This window comes from Scomber scombrus, chromosome 10 (genome assembly GCF_963691925.1).
Source record: "Scomber scombrus chromosome 10, fScoSco1.1, whole genome shotgun sequence".
Lineage (NCBI taxonomy): Eukaryota > Metazoa > Chordata > Actinopteri > Scombriformes > Scombridae > Scomber > Scomber scombrus.
Window position 1 is genome coordinate 18,268,416 of NC_084979.1, and position 15,208 is coordinate 18,283,623.

Here is a 15,208-nt window from a genome sequence, read left to right on the forward strand (position 1 = left end):
TTCATTTATTTTTATTCGTTCACAAATTAAATTGATCTCATAATTTCCATTAGTAAGCAAGGGCAAACCGAATTACAGCCGCCTTTGTTGACTCTCATTTGGCAAAAAAATCACTCATACACGCAAGAGACTAGAAATGTAAATGAGAACTTATTTATTTATGCTTGAAGCGAAGTTCTGTTACTGGCACCAATCTGTGCTGGTCAGATAGGCCAGATTATGTTATGTATCTGTGTTATTCATCTTGCACATTTATAAAGATGTTAACATATCCATTGGAATTTACATGAGCCTTGTGTTTACAGTCTTATCTACTGTAGATTTATCAAGAGTCATGTAAAATATTTGATGTAATCTATAAAAAAGGAAAACAGGGCCAAATGTTTTATTGGAGGGCCAGACTTGCCTGTCACTGCCGTATCAGAATAGTGCTGTTGCTTAAACTCAATAACAATTTGAGCTGTGGTTTGTGTTGTAGGTGTGTTTATATTGCTTTAACAAAAACAACAAAAAGGCCTGTACCTCTCTAACAATAGGCAGGCAGTCTGATGACAGACACTATCAAGCTGCATCATGGGAAATATATCCAGTGTTTTGTATGTTGACCGTTGTAATTCCCCAAACCATATTGGAAGCACTCCTTTAAATGTGGCTGAGTAAATTAAATTAATGATGACTGAATAAAAAATATGACTTTTTTTTCTCTTCTTTGTAGTTTGGGGTGGGGATTTGAATTTACGACCTCTATATATTTCAAAACTCCTGGTCCTGCTCAATAAACGATGTTCATAATAAAAAAAGGATCTACCACTCCTATAGACCTACCATGCAATGTTGAGAAGTACATATATTTACTTTTACTGTACTTCATTTTGAGGCACTTGTACTTTATTCGAGTATTTCCATTTTATGCTGCTTATATTCCACTAAATTTTAAAGGCAAGTAATGTACTTCCTACTAAGTTGCTTGTTAAATTAAGATTTTGAACAAAAGACAAATATTATTATTAAGACGTGGTTTAGGCCTATAACCTCTTTTGGCTTGTGCACCCTTACAAAAAAGCAGTTTTACTAAACTGACTAAACTGTGTAACCATACAGAGTAGCTGATTGTGACAGTGCAGACCTTTACGTTGTCATATTTGTACTTTTACTTAGGGTTAGTAAAGGACATGGGTAGCCTACTGTTTTTTTACAACTAGAAATTAGGGGGATGGGGATTTATACAATGATTTTAACATAGCACAATGTGTTACATTTTTAATTGCTTTTGGTTTTAAGGAGGATTGAATTGAAATGATGTATTGTTTGATCTTATTGCTAAATGCAATCAGATTTATCATGTAGCCTACAAATGAAAATGTCTGTGTGTTATTTTCCATGAGACCAAGCAATACATTCTTCCAATTAAATTAAAACTTTCATCAACCTTTTCCTACACCATGTCATCCACAAATTAATTCAAATATGAGATCACACATGATAATGTAGAGGACATGGATACTTCACCTGTTATTATTTTCTTAGGCTGGCGATATGTCTATGGCTGAAGCCATGACCCGCCCTATTGTACCTCTGATTGTGGCTCTGTTTGTTGGATTGGATTGGTTAGGTTTAGGCATAAGGACTGCAATTGGTTAGAGTTCAGGTAAGAATATCAAGGTGAGCCAATCAGAAGTAGACTAGGGCGGGTCATGACTGTGCAACACACTTCGGCGTAAATCGGTAGAGGCCGCTAATGGTTGACTGTAGGACCTGAAACGGAGCTGCACCGTTGTCGTTAGCTCGTCTGCTTGTTGTTAGACAGGTTGTCAGGGGCAGCGCACCAGCCAGTTAGCTAGCAAGGGATTAAGGGAATTTAGTTAATGATGACACATTTATTTATCAAAGAAAACGACTGTTGGCACACCTGCTTTTTGGCTCAGAACTACCCTCTCTCTTTGGGTACAAGCAGAGACAACAGCGTCGATTTTTATCGGAACAGCCAGAGGTTTCCAGCAGGGTTTGCCCCATAGCTTGGGTTTGCTTTGCTAACGTCAAGCATCCAGCTACCATTATCAGGTAGCCGTAGTGAGTGATAAGACATTGGCAGTAGCCTTACCATCAAATCAACACCAACTGCTTTGCATCACGGTGGATTTGTGGTCATTGGGTAACGTACAAAAATGGAAGAAGATTTAATGCAGCAGGAGGAGTCCAACGACAGCGGCGATTCATCATCTTCGCCCTTAAACTCCCCGCTCCGCTCGACTCGACTGCCCCTCCAGAGAAGTAATGTCTGCTCTCGGGCTTACTTTGTTGTGGTCATGGTCTTCTTCCATGTCTACATCCTGAATGTTATCGCCCTGCTGCTTTACGTGCACTATAATAATGGCCCCGGGGAGCTAGTCAGTGGTGACCGAGCCTCCTCTGCATCTGTCAGCGAGATTGAAAGCCCTTTGACCCATTCTGCCCCACCTTCAGGAGAGTCCTATGTGGAGGACTACAGTCAAAGTTTCAGTCTCCCTCGCATTGAGGGTATTAGGGTAAGTAAACTGACATGATCGCAGTGACATGAAGCATGTCTTTGGGTTTGTAACTTAATCAGTGGTGAAAAGATTCTTACATTGCAATGTGTTACACGAGTAAAACTGTTTTTACTGATGTTACGTTATAAATTCAAATTATAAATGAGCTTTTAAAATACGTTCAGGGTGTAAAATAAACAATATCAGTAACAAGAGTAATACTAATAACTGCACACATTCACTACATGCTGTAAAGCCATTAATCCCTACTCATCCAAATCCCTGCTCATATGTTAAGGACTGAATTAGTGATTTTTGCTGCCTAGCTAAAATGTAATTGCAGCAGCACAAACTAAAACTGATTAAACATTTCTAATGTTTTAATGTGATTGCTATAGCAGCTTCAATGCATTTGACCTCCTATGTTGTTAGTGTGTTGATAATATTTTTTGTACATCTGCAGGTGGGACATATTCAGCACCTGTCCCTTGTGTCAGACAGGACACACGAAATGAAGACGCTCAGCCTGAAACCTCTGCTTTTTGGTTAGTACACTGTGGTCGTTGGTTATAATGTGTTTCTCGTGAATAAATGAAATTTCATTAAGATTTAGAACACAAAATTTAATTTTTCTCAAAGCCATACAAATATAGACCGGCGATATTTACTTAAAATTCACAAATATGTACATTTTCCATCAAACATCTTTTATTCCTTTGACCACCACTGTACTGACACTGTTTGTACTGTTCTGAGCTCCTTTGTCACCAGCTAACTGCATATTATCTCTTCCATAACCACAGATGTTTGAACATGATTTAAAAAAAACTGGAGCAGTCACTATTTACAGTTTTACCTATATGTTCAAATTCTAAATGCTATGCCTATGCTTTCCCTAACTCTAGCTGTTTAATACTTGGTAGACATTGTTGTTCTTTCTCTAATATTGCACATAATCTTAGGTCCTACATCGGTAATGTTTCCATTTGCGCGCAGCTGCCATCAGGTTCTTGTCATGTCTCTGCCAGGCATAAGCCTTATTGACTACCAGGCGTTCCCCCTGCACTGTGCCTGTCACTAGGAAGGTGCCGCCTCGTGGTTGTTGCCGTGTCATGTTCCTTACACAGGTGGCATCCCTCTCCAGCCACAGCTCAATGCGGGATCGTATCTGCCCACCCAGCAAGGGTCCATGCTTCAGAACTTCCAGTTTGGTAGCCAGTGAGAATTGAGACAAGCTTACCGGACTGTATTTGAGCCGTGTCAGACGCAGTTTCACAACTGGGAAGACGGCAGATAAACATAAAGCGTGAATTTCATTCATTTAATAAGGAGCAGTGTCCTCTTGTATATTAATTGTTGTCAGGAATTAATTAAGAACTTATAAACACTATATTTTATATATAAGGATATTGATACTCACCAAAATCACTCCTACAGAAGGAATCTAGTGTATTTTTTAAGGAAGAGGCCTCCTCCAGCTCACAATCCCGACAACTTGCCTGAGGTGCTGAAATAGTCAGAGAACTAACTTAATAGTTTGTTCAGTGAAGTCAACTTAAAAATGTGTCTTGTAGTCAATTTCTTACCTCTACGTCCCCCTTTGTGAACAGTGCTGTTGGTGATGGAAGAGATACACATGAGATGGTCCGCAGGATACTGATCACAGCGCAGAATTTCTGGCCAGGGGTAACCGTAACAACTCATGATTGGTGCACAGCTGTCCCGCACAGATTCACACAAACTCCTGCAAGGTGATATGAACCTGACATAGAAGAGATGGAGAGGGGACATTTGCAGCATTGAATAGATGAAAGGATTTAAATTAATAGTGTAATGATGGGGGAAAAACAACAGCAAAACAAGAGCTGCTAATGTGACAAAAAGGAGATCATAGTGCTTTAATGGCTTGGTTTCGGTGTGAAACTAGGGCCTTTCTTCAGAGACTAGCACCAATTTGCATAAATCCCCAAAGGGCATTATTCCTTGACGACCCTGCTCCTTTGCGACTTTGTCATTAATATCTAATATTTTCTTTTATCCATCTTGATAAACATATCATAATAGCATTCCTTTTATTTTCACCTATTTTTTATGTAAAAAAGTGGATTCAATCTACCATTTGTTGACTCCTTAAGCTATCTAAAAATGAAAGCCATGTCATCTCTATGCAGCATGCCAGGTAGTATGTTAGTGTTAAGTAAGATTGCACTACTGGTTGTCCCCAGTGCATTGTAAGGGCAGTTCTATACTGGGACACTACTTCTATAACTATACTGAATTTAATTGATGCTGCCTGATGAACATTTCAATTCCTACAAATAGTTGACAAATTTGACAATGTATATTAACAAGAAACAAATCTGTTTTGTTTAAACTTACCTGTCAAGGCAGATGGGTGAAAAAAGAGAGCAAAGGAAGATGCGTGCATCAGGGTGGCACTCTCGGGCTAGTAGTGGCAACCAGCTGGCACTCTGTTGTACAGCCTCTGCTGGAGACTCATGGCCCAGCAGGTTGGGCATCCTCATGGTATCATAGCCAATGTTCTGGCACAAGGCCATACCAGACGGGATGGGGACACAGCGAGAGAAACTGCGGGGCTCCCATAGTCCCCCTTCACCCATAGAGAACATGGGCCTTAAACCAGTAGCAGTACCAGGGTCCCCCCACACCTCACCATCCTCTGGCATCGCAGCTCCTTGTTTAGGAACACGACTATCTCCAAACCCAGTTTCAGTTCTCCTACCTTCAGCTCTTGATCGTCCTTCCTGCCCTGACCTTACTCTACCTCCACCACCAAGCGCTAATGTGCTGCTTGGTCCAGCAAGCAGAAGGAAGAAGAGTAGGCAGGCTGAATGGGAAAACTTCCTGCAGATAAAATGAGGACAGAGCGATGCAATCATCCTGGGACAGAAGTTGAAAGGAGGAAAAATCCTGAAGTGTGTCTCTTGAGTGAATGAAGAACCCTTTGTGACACTGCGTGAAGGCAGAATAGGTGTATTTATAGTGGGTGGTGATTACATTTGCATAGGAAGGGGTAAGGGGAGGTGTAGAGAACAGGAGGGAGAAGGGGTGGGATACATATTAAAGTGTTATTGGAGATGCAGATCCACTGGCATTTCTGAGCAGATTTAAGTGTATTCGACAGAGCTCAAGATTAGTAAGGTGGATGATTTGGCATTTGTATAGTTTGGGCTCACTGCCCTTTCCATTCCCACAACTTGACTGGCCCTCATATAGTTAAACTCCTCCATCCCGCATTTTATTCCAACCCACACTTAAGTACTGTGTCCCGCCATGACCTCTTTGCTTTTGCACTTCTTCTTTTTTAAATCCACCCCTGCTTCTAAGAGGGAAAGAGTTCATTTTTTATGTTATGGCCCATGAGAGACTCAAGCCGCCAGCAACAGTCAGGAGACAATGAAGCTGCCCACAGGGTGAGGGCATGGCAGAAGCCTAATTCTTCAGTTAACATGAAGTCTCCCTCAAAATAATATTTGGGACATGTGTGCCATGATCACTACTGGATTAGTTAACTGACATAAAATGAATAGGCAACGATAATTGATTTATCATTTACGCAATTTTTTGAGAAAATTGGCAAAAATTAGCTGATTGTAGATTCTCCAATGTGAGGATTTACTTCTTTTCTGTGTCTTATATTATAGTAAACTGAATATTTTGGGGTTTGGATTGTTGGTCAAACAAAACAAGAGATTTGATGATATCGCTTTGATCTCAGGGGCATTATGAAGGGGATTGTCTAATTTCTGATGTATTATAATCTATCGAGAAAATAATCATCAGATTAATCAATCTTGAAAATAATCATTAGTTGCAGCTCTAATGAACCCTGCATGTGCATTTGTGCGTGGGTGTGTGAACGTGTGCTTAGAAAACAACAAAATTGGTGTTGTCCTGCTGTGTAGCCATGGCCTGATTCCTGTTCAGACAAGCAGGTCACTTCCTTTCCGGCGGGGGGGAAACAGAGACAGTGGTGGGAGGGAGAAGAGGAAGGTTCAGTCCCTCTTCATTCATATCAGTTATCCAGATTAATGAGGCTTGACTGGACAATAGGGATTAACCAAGTGGGTACAGTGTAAAAGACACGGGTGACAAACAAGGCCGCTACTGTACAGGCAGCCAACCTACCGGAAGCCTTTTATTAGGAGGGGAAATGACTGACAGGCATGGATGGATATTTGGAGGGGGGCAGCAGGGAACCGTGAAACAGTACTTTGGGCCTTCACACAGATCATCGTAAATTAGATGAATCTGTCGGATAGAATAGCAGCAACTAATTTTCTAGGGAACCCAGGTGGTAATTCCTTTGTGGGTAGACGTGCAAAAAGAAATGGTTCAGAAAAAAAGATGGCTAAGAACAGAATAACTAATAAGTACGATAGGTGTAAATGAGACTAACACTATGATTACTAATCTGTGTTAATTGATATTGGCAATTACTGACTCCCGTAAGAGTGCACTGTTTTCATCCCCCTCTAGCATAAGTCCACTGATGTTACTCATTAAACCTCCCAGTGGGACAGGCTATATCATAAATGTCTCACTGGGGAGTGACACAGGGAAATACAGTGTACTCATTATATACACAGTCTATGTATACTGTCCCTAAAGAGTTCCTGTGCTTAAAACAACTTGATTTAACACCAATTACTGTGTTATAACTAAGTCAAATTAAGTAGTTATATCACAGTTCATTATAATCTGATAAAAACAGACAATTTGATTTAATAGTATTTAATTACAAAGTGTGGATTAATTAAGCATCTGCATGATTTTTTTTTTCACATGAAATACAAGGTGCTGAAAACGCTATCAGTATTATTAGCATAGACTGATCAAACTATGTCAGAGTTCCCCTTTGAACCTAAAAGGTTGTGTGAGGCAATCTAAAATAATCCATTTAGCAGTCTGACAGATCAAACCAGCACTGTTAACAGAGATCCTCTAATCCACTTAAAGGTCAATCACTCACTCACCTTCTCCGATGTATGATAAAGTAGTGTTTGATATGCGTATGTGCAGAGGTTGTCAAACATGAAAATATTTGAATTAATTTTAAGTGATCATCATTAACACTCACCGCTGTCAATCTGCAATGGAAAATAAACTGTTTTAGTTTATCGACTTTTTATAAGTTAGTGGCCGTCACTCTTTCCTGATCATCACGTGTAATCTTTGCATGTGAATGTGTGAGTTGTTAAAGCACAACAGTTAATCTATGAACGAACCCAGAATCTCAACCACACTTTGCATGTTTTTGACTAGCGTTGCATAATCTCCAAGCCAATCTCTTTGATAGATTGTATATCCTTGATCCTCACTCTAATCTTAGGAACACTGAGGGCTGGCGGGTATTATGGTAATATGGACCTTTCATTTCCGTAATTGTGTGTTTGGCAAAGTCTCATAGTGTGCTTTACAAAATCACCAACTAAGTTGTTTTTTTCCCCACAGACTCCATATAATTTGTAATGGAAAAAGAAATGTGCAATGTATTCTAACATTCGCCACACTTGCGTTTTTCCTATTCCTGTCAGAGATCCCTGGCTTCCTGTCAGAGGAGGAGTGCCGTGTGGTGGTGCAGCTGGCTCAGCTGAAGGGTCTGATGGGGAAACAGACGACAGCATCCAGCCAGGGACAAGAGGAGTCAAACCAGCCACTGCTTTCTCTCAGCACAGAGGAGGTCTTCAGTCTGTTGGACCTAAACCAGGACGGTCTACTGCAGAAGCATGAGGTGATGAGAGAGAAACATACTACATTCATGTCACATGCTGTTAAAGAAAATTCACATCCAGAAATACCATGAACAGTCATGAAAATATGAAAATATTCTGGTCTCCCCTATAGATTGTGAGTCACTCGCGCTCTCGAGATGGGACTTGGTTGAGCCCAGACAACTTACGGCAGATACTCACTGGTCTGGAAGCCTGCCCAACAGGTTCATGCTCCTCTGGGTTGTGTGTGTATGTGCAAGTGTGTGTCAGTACATTTGTTACTGCTGTGATAGATTCTGATTAGAAAACAGCATCAGTTAATTTTAGTTTTTGAAACTGAATGTGATTAATTTAAATGAATTATGTTTTTCAACTCACCTGTTACCTATTACTTTAAATGTAGCTTTATCAATTTAAAAGACATTTACTGGTTTCAAATTCTGACCTCTTTTGAAATACATATTTGAAATAACAGGAATAGCACATGAGCAAAGGCCCAGTCCATATACAGAGACTGGTGCTACTATTATTAATTCTTGATAGCTAGTTTGTGCTTTAAAAAAATAACTTTTTAGGCCTTTTTGTTCAGTTATAGTGTCCCTTAACTTTTTTTGGTTCAAGATGAGCATCTCAGATTCTAAAGTAAATTATAAATCTTCTGGACCTCCTTCTGTTGTGTATGCGAGTGTTTCTGCAGTGGCCACACAGAGTAAGTGGCTGACGGCTGGCTGTGATTGCGTGCGAGTCTTTGTGAGTGGCAAGGCCGGAAGAGGGGTGACACCGTTTTGACCTGATGCCATTGTGCTAGGCGTTGTACACATCCCATTCCGGATATGCCTCATCCTATCTCATTAAAAACTGATTATTCTCCAAACCCTTTTTCTTATTTTCCCCCCGGATCAACTGTACTCCCCCCCCCCCTACTCCCTCTTCCACAGTCTTTCGTTAAACCCCCCTTTCCCTGCCACCTCTTCTCTGGCACCCCAGAGCCATTGTTGCGGCTGGGGCGCGGTCTCCCTGGGGAAGTGACAAGAGCCAGACATTCATTTAGCTGAGAGCAGCATACGGTTGGATAAAGAGGGAGGGAATGGAGGAAAAGAGAGATGGGAGTGGGTTATAACCTACTGTTCAATAAATTGTCCAAGAATTCAAAGCTAAACTAAATCGAACTGGAATTGTGAGAGTGTATAGCTGATTTGATCATTTCAGAACGCTACATTTATATAGATATTGTGATAATGAGGTTGGATTTTATTTAGGGTTTTTTGTTGTTGTTTGCCATCAATATAAATGCTTTCTTTTATATCGATATAAATGAAAATGAAAAAGTCCACTGAAGGATTGTTTGTGTGTGTGTGTGTGTGGTTGTGTGTGTTTGCCTGACAGGGATGCTGAACTTGGAGGAGTTTAGGCGTGTTTATTATGTGTCTCAGCGCTCAGGACAAGAGCGAAGTGGGAAGCTCCAGACTCAGTTCAAACAGAGAAATAAACATACGTGGCTTTATCAAGGCTTGGGGTCCCACCACGTACTGCACACACTCAGGAACAGGTAACTACACTGTGCATACACTTTGTCAAACTCTTAGTGTCCCATAGTTGTTGACACACTTTTCTTCTCTGTAATGTCTTTTAACTCAGAGTTACCAGTCTGACACGTCTGCCTTCTGCATTGGTTGAGTTGGGTGAGCCACTGCAGGTGATACGCTATGAGCACGGAGACTTCAGTGATGCCCACCATGACAGCAGCCCTGCCCATTCAGAGACGACCTGCGCACACACGCGACTGGCGGGAAACACATCTTCTCTTAGAGAGGTCTCATGCAGGTGCATATGTTACGCCCTGAAAACAGGGAGAAATAATCACAAAAGTGATAACGATGTTTCCTCAATAAAAGCATTTACTGATATATATCTACATATACACAATTTACAAACAATTTGAAATACTTTTTACCAAAGTGTACATATGTATTCACATGTGACAGAAACACTCGATGCAGTTGTTGGTTGAACATTGCACACAAGCACGGACATCTTCCACACACGCACGCACGTGCTCAGCAAAATACTCTTAACTGAACTCAAAATATTCCATAAACATTCTCTTAACACACAAAACATATTCTAACATTCTCACAACCACTTTAACAGCGTGAATCGCTGACAACATACCTGAAAACAGGGAGAAATAATCACAAAAGTGATAACGATGTTTCCTCAATAAGAGCATTTACTATTACACCCTGTTACACGTATGAATGTATTTTGTATTTAGTTTGCATTCTGCTTGTGTGGAATTTTTGCTGACATAATTACACAGACACAACACAGACCGCCTAAATTATCTCAAAATTATGTTTTGGTTTTGGTTTATAAACACAGATTTTTTTAAACTTTATTATCTGTGTTAGGCACTAATTTCTTTGTTTCCTGTCTATTTTTTTCAAAAGGATTACTTTCAAAATTCAATTTTACAGCCAAACTTCTGTTATTGCCTTCAAACAGTTATTCAAATTGTTGATGGTCTTGTTTCACAGTTATCTGTATTTATCGCTTTCTTATTTGTTTTTTCGCAGGTATCTTACTGTGTTATTCTACCTCAGCTCTGCAGAGGAAGGTGGTGAGACAACCTTTCCTGTGGCAGACAATCGAACCTACAATGAGCAGGTGAGTGTGCTCCCACCGCCCACGATCATAAACCAGCAAGGCCTCTTTCCTTTTTGACACTTTGAAATGATGACAATGGTACATGACCTGAATGCTGCTGATAACACGCACACAGTGATGACCCATGACAAGGAATCTGACATCTAAGTGAACGCAGTGTGCCAAAACAAATGATTAGACCCAAGCTGTTTACAGTTGTGTGTATTCTAGGCTCTGGTTCAGGATGGAGTTGATTTGACAGACACCCAGGAGACATGTGGTCGAGGAAATCTGAGATTGAAACCTACTGCTGGGACAGCTCTGCTCTGGTACAATCATCTTTCTGATGGTAGAGGTAAGAGTTGAAGGCTTTAGCTATATTATTTGCACACACACACACACACACCCAGTGAGCTTTGCATTATGTTGATTTGGGTCATTCAATTGTAGGAAGCAATTTGCATCAGCCGTCCTTTATAAGAATGTCCCAAATCTCTAACCTTCATCAAACAAGAACCAAGCATGCAAGTGTACTTTTTAAATTAAAATGTCTCTGTGGGTCGTCACCTTACAGAGAAGAAAATGTTCTATTCTCTGTTTTGATCTAAAAATGTGACGTCTATATAAACTGTATAAAATGGTGAGAAAATTACTCGAAGGAAAGGATTTGTTAGTGTTGTTATTAAGACTTTGGGGGGGGGGGGGGGGGGGGGGGGGGGCAATTTGACAGTTTTAGCTGAGCTTTGGGTTAACAAACATTCAAGTCAAAAATCAAAAAAAGGAAAAAAAAACTAGAGCACATCTTTGCTTTATAAACAAAAGCAAACTCAATTAACAAAGGGTGGGTAGGTGTCAACCATGTAATATTCTCAAATTCTCAGATTGGATTTAGATTTTTCCCTCTTCCCTTGGCTTTTTGTAGTGGATGTTTTTGTTTTTGAATTTTACTCTGTGTTGAACTCCATGCTCATTTTCTCTGCCTCTCCACACATTTTTCTTTAACTCATCTCATTCAATCTGGCGTGACTATTATAACTTCTTGGACTGAAATTAGTTAATTAAATTCAGGGAAAGTAGATCAGTTTTAAAATACATTGACTTAACTATGACCACAGATGCTCAATTCAACAGTCAAAATCTAACATAATGAAGTACCTAGCAACAACATATGTCAAATAGAGCTGGACCATGAGATACAGGAAATGTGGTGACTTCAGACCGTACAGTCATCACAAAAGTGCCAGTATCTCACTCGCTAATGCAATGATGATATTGGATTAACCTAAACAAAGACAGAAGCTTTGGGTTTGCACAGAAGAATTATTTTCTTATTCCTCTACCAAAACAAAAAACTTCCATCTGAATTTGTTAGTAGTTTTCACCCAACTCCTGTCTGTGTGTCCAAGCGGCACTACACTTAGTCATCCCTGTCTTATCTTAATGACTGTTCCATTCCCCCTCCCCCTCCCCGTTCTTCCCAGGTTGGATGGGTGAGCTTGATGAGTATTCCCTGCACGGAGATTGCCCAGTCAAGCACGGCGTGAAGTGGGTCGCCAACAGCTGGGTAAATGTGGACCCAGACTATCAGCAGCAGGCCCGCTACCAGAGACTAGTTGCCCAAAGACATCGAGCTAAGTCGGGCATGGAGGAGTATTACCAACCTCTTTCGCACAGTGACCTCCACCAGGATCTATAGCCAGACCCTTTTATTGATGGGATAAAACGACCATCATTTTAAAACTGAGTCAGCCAGTGAGGCCGGGCTGAGTTTTCCACAATGTCAGAAGCTGTAGTCAAAATGAAAAATTTGCACAAAATAGGGTCCTAGATATCCTCTTCTGTCTTGCATTATGTCTCATGTCCCCACCTGACCTGTTCACATTTACTCAGTACATACATCAATCTCATTAGGAAGGTTATAGAGTTATATAGTCATATAAAGTTGTGGTGGGCAGATGCATTGGTTTCTTCTCAATTTATAATCATAAATAACAAATATATTAAATAGAGTGAATTCCATTTTCTATGAACTCCCGCCTTAAACGAGATATCACTTAATCAGGATAACAGAGATACATGAATCCCATGATGAGTTGGATGCAGTCACGTCTAAAGCGATAATTCTGCCTATCTGCCTTCTCAGTAGTTTTACAAGGCATCTGCCCCTTTTGCAGGTCAGTGTTTTTTATTATAATAGAATTTAAGCCTTCTGTTATGAGCCATATCACAATACTCATCCGTGAATGTGTTCCAAGGGGCATTTTTATAAGATCATATATGTCTGTTTTGTTCTTAAGTTTGTTTCTAGAGTTAATGAGCTTTTATGAAATGTTATATTTAATAAGGGTTTACCACACCTACTGCAAATGCAGTACTGTTTTAGTCTGGACTTGGGTCTTTGATATTGCAATGTTTTCCCTTCTTTCCAACCCAAAAATATTTAATTGTCAGAGTATTTATTTGAGTGTTATTTATTGTCACCTCTTGGTGATTTAAGTTAATGGAATGCATATTTATTACAGCTTGATGTTGCACTGAATCTGTCACTGTATTTATTGTTTTTGTTTTATGTTATGAATTATATAAACAAATGTTTTATTACTGGTGTTTGAGTGTGATCATTGATGTGATTCTCTTGATGTCCACTAGATGTCGCCCAATGTTATCTTTAGTAAGCAGTTTAGCAGGCCCTAATTGTGGTATTAATTACAACAGCTGCACCAGTTCCTTTGCATAAGGCCCAAGATGTCGGTGCATATATGTGACTGACATATTGGTGATGGCATCTGCACATTCTGGATGGACACTGACTGTAAACCAGCATGCCACTCTAACTTCACAAACACGTCTCTGTCAAAGACCCCAGTGCAGACACAAACTCTCAAAAACATCCTTGTGTAAGTTTTTATCATTTTTAAGTTCTTTAATTTCTTTAAGCAAGGGTAACAATGCCACCATTGAAAGTAGTAAAAGTGCAGCATTAAAAATGTGGATAGATGAATAACTGATCATTGTTACTTAACATCATGCGTGCAGCATTTTAATGTTGCATGTGGTACTTTATATCATCTTGGTTTAATTTGTTGAAAATCAATGTATTTTAGAAGCTGATGCAGTTTGTAAAATATAATGTAAATTAAATACAGCTGTCAGATAAATGTGGTGGAGGAAAACAATACAGTATCCCTTTAAAATGTATGTAGAAGTAGTATCATAAAAATGGGAAGTCTTGTAAAGTACACACTCCTCAAAACAATATACTACTTTGTTAAATTTGCTTATCTCATCTCTGTTTTATAATTTCCCTACAGCCACAGTGCTGTAACCAGTATACTGGTAAGGTAAGGGTAGTGGAGGGTGGCGAGGATAGAGTCTACAGATCCAAGACTAATCATGTGGGTACCAAAATTCCTAAACATTCTTGTGAGAGTACAATAGCCCCACTGAAAGTTGGGAGATGAAGGAAGAATAGAACAATCATTTAAAAAAACAAAACAAAACAAAAAAAACATTTTTTAAAGTCTTAAGATTTTGGTATACAACTGTAAATTTGTTGGTGTGTCCTCTTGGAGCCTTCACAGTGCACCTGGTGATCCCTGGTCCCCAAGATCGAATTGAGACATAATACCATGACCAGATCTATTATACGGGCAATCTGGGCAAGTGCCCAGGGGCCCTTAAACTGAGAGGGACCCTCAATGATGGGAGAAAAAAAGTGCGTTTTTTTTATTTTGTTATGTCTTTTGTTTGTTTGTTGTTTTTTTGGGGTGTGTGTGTGGGGGGGGGGGTTGTCGTGCTCTACAGAAATACAACACAGGGCTTGACCCATTCTCTTGATGTTAATAATTATGATCTCTGTCATAACCTTGTATGATTAAAACAAAATATGTTAGTTAAATGTGAGTTTAAATATGGAGTTTCAAGGTTTCCACCCGACAGCAGCGTTATCCAATCAGAATAAAATAAGAGTTGTTTGGGGGGGGGGGGCATGAGCTTCAGTACCCAGCGGCTCTTAATGCAGCCTTGCGTAAAAGCCAGTTCCTTAAGCAGAGCCAAACGCCATCAGACATCGCTTTGGGTATTTTATTTTGCAGTTCCTTGTGTGATTTCAGGTCAAGGACGTCTGCAGTGTAATAAACCCATCCTTGTGACTCCTCTCATTCTGTCACAGTGGTGCTGCTGATGCTGTGCGCACTGCACTGGGCTCCCTTCAGCCAATCACGTCGGACGGCGGCGGGAGGAGGCGGGGGGAGCGACCGTCACGGCTAACGGACCGTAGAGCAGCAGATCACATTCTTCGTCTGTCGGCACCACGTACAG

General features: G+C 40.2%; 2 protein-coding genes across 2 annotated transcripts; one reads left to right on the top strand and one right to left on the bottom strand.

The window, feature by feature from the left end:
* The first annotated feature begins 1,829 nt into the window (after positions 1 to 1,829).
* Positions 1,830 to 13,410, top strand: LOC133988190 (transmembrane prolyl 4-hydroxylase-like). Its single transcript, XM_062427749.1, has 9 exons — positions 1,830 to 2,525; positions 2,971 to 3,052; positions 8,066 to 8,262; positions 8,376 to 8,466; positions 9,629 to 9,791; positions 9,881 to 10,066; positions 10,819 to 10,909; positions 11,120 to 11,243; positions 12,370 to 13,410. Exons 1-9 carry the CDS (start codon positions 2,166 to 2,168, stop codon positions 12,582 to 12,584), a joined length of 1,509 nt encoding a protein of 502 aa, XP_062283733.1. The 5' UTR covers positions 1,830 to 2,165; the 3' UTR covers positions 12,585 to 13,410.
* Positions 3,466 to 5,442, bottom strand: LOC133988191 (secreted frizzled-related protein 5). The gene is made up of 4 exons (XM_062427751.1): positions 4,887 to 5,442; positions 4,094 to 4,269; positions 3,928 to 4,014; positions 3,466 to 3,785 (listed from the first exon to the last, which is right to left on the bottom strand). The coding sequence occupies exons 1-4, from the start codon at positions 5,405 to 5,407 to the stop codon at positions 3,466 to 3,468; spliced, it is 1,104 nt and encodes a 367-aa protein (XP_062283735.1). The 5' UTR covers positions 5,408 to 5,442.
* Positions 13,411 to 15,208: the final 1,798 nt, after the last annotated feature.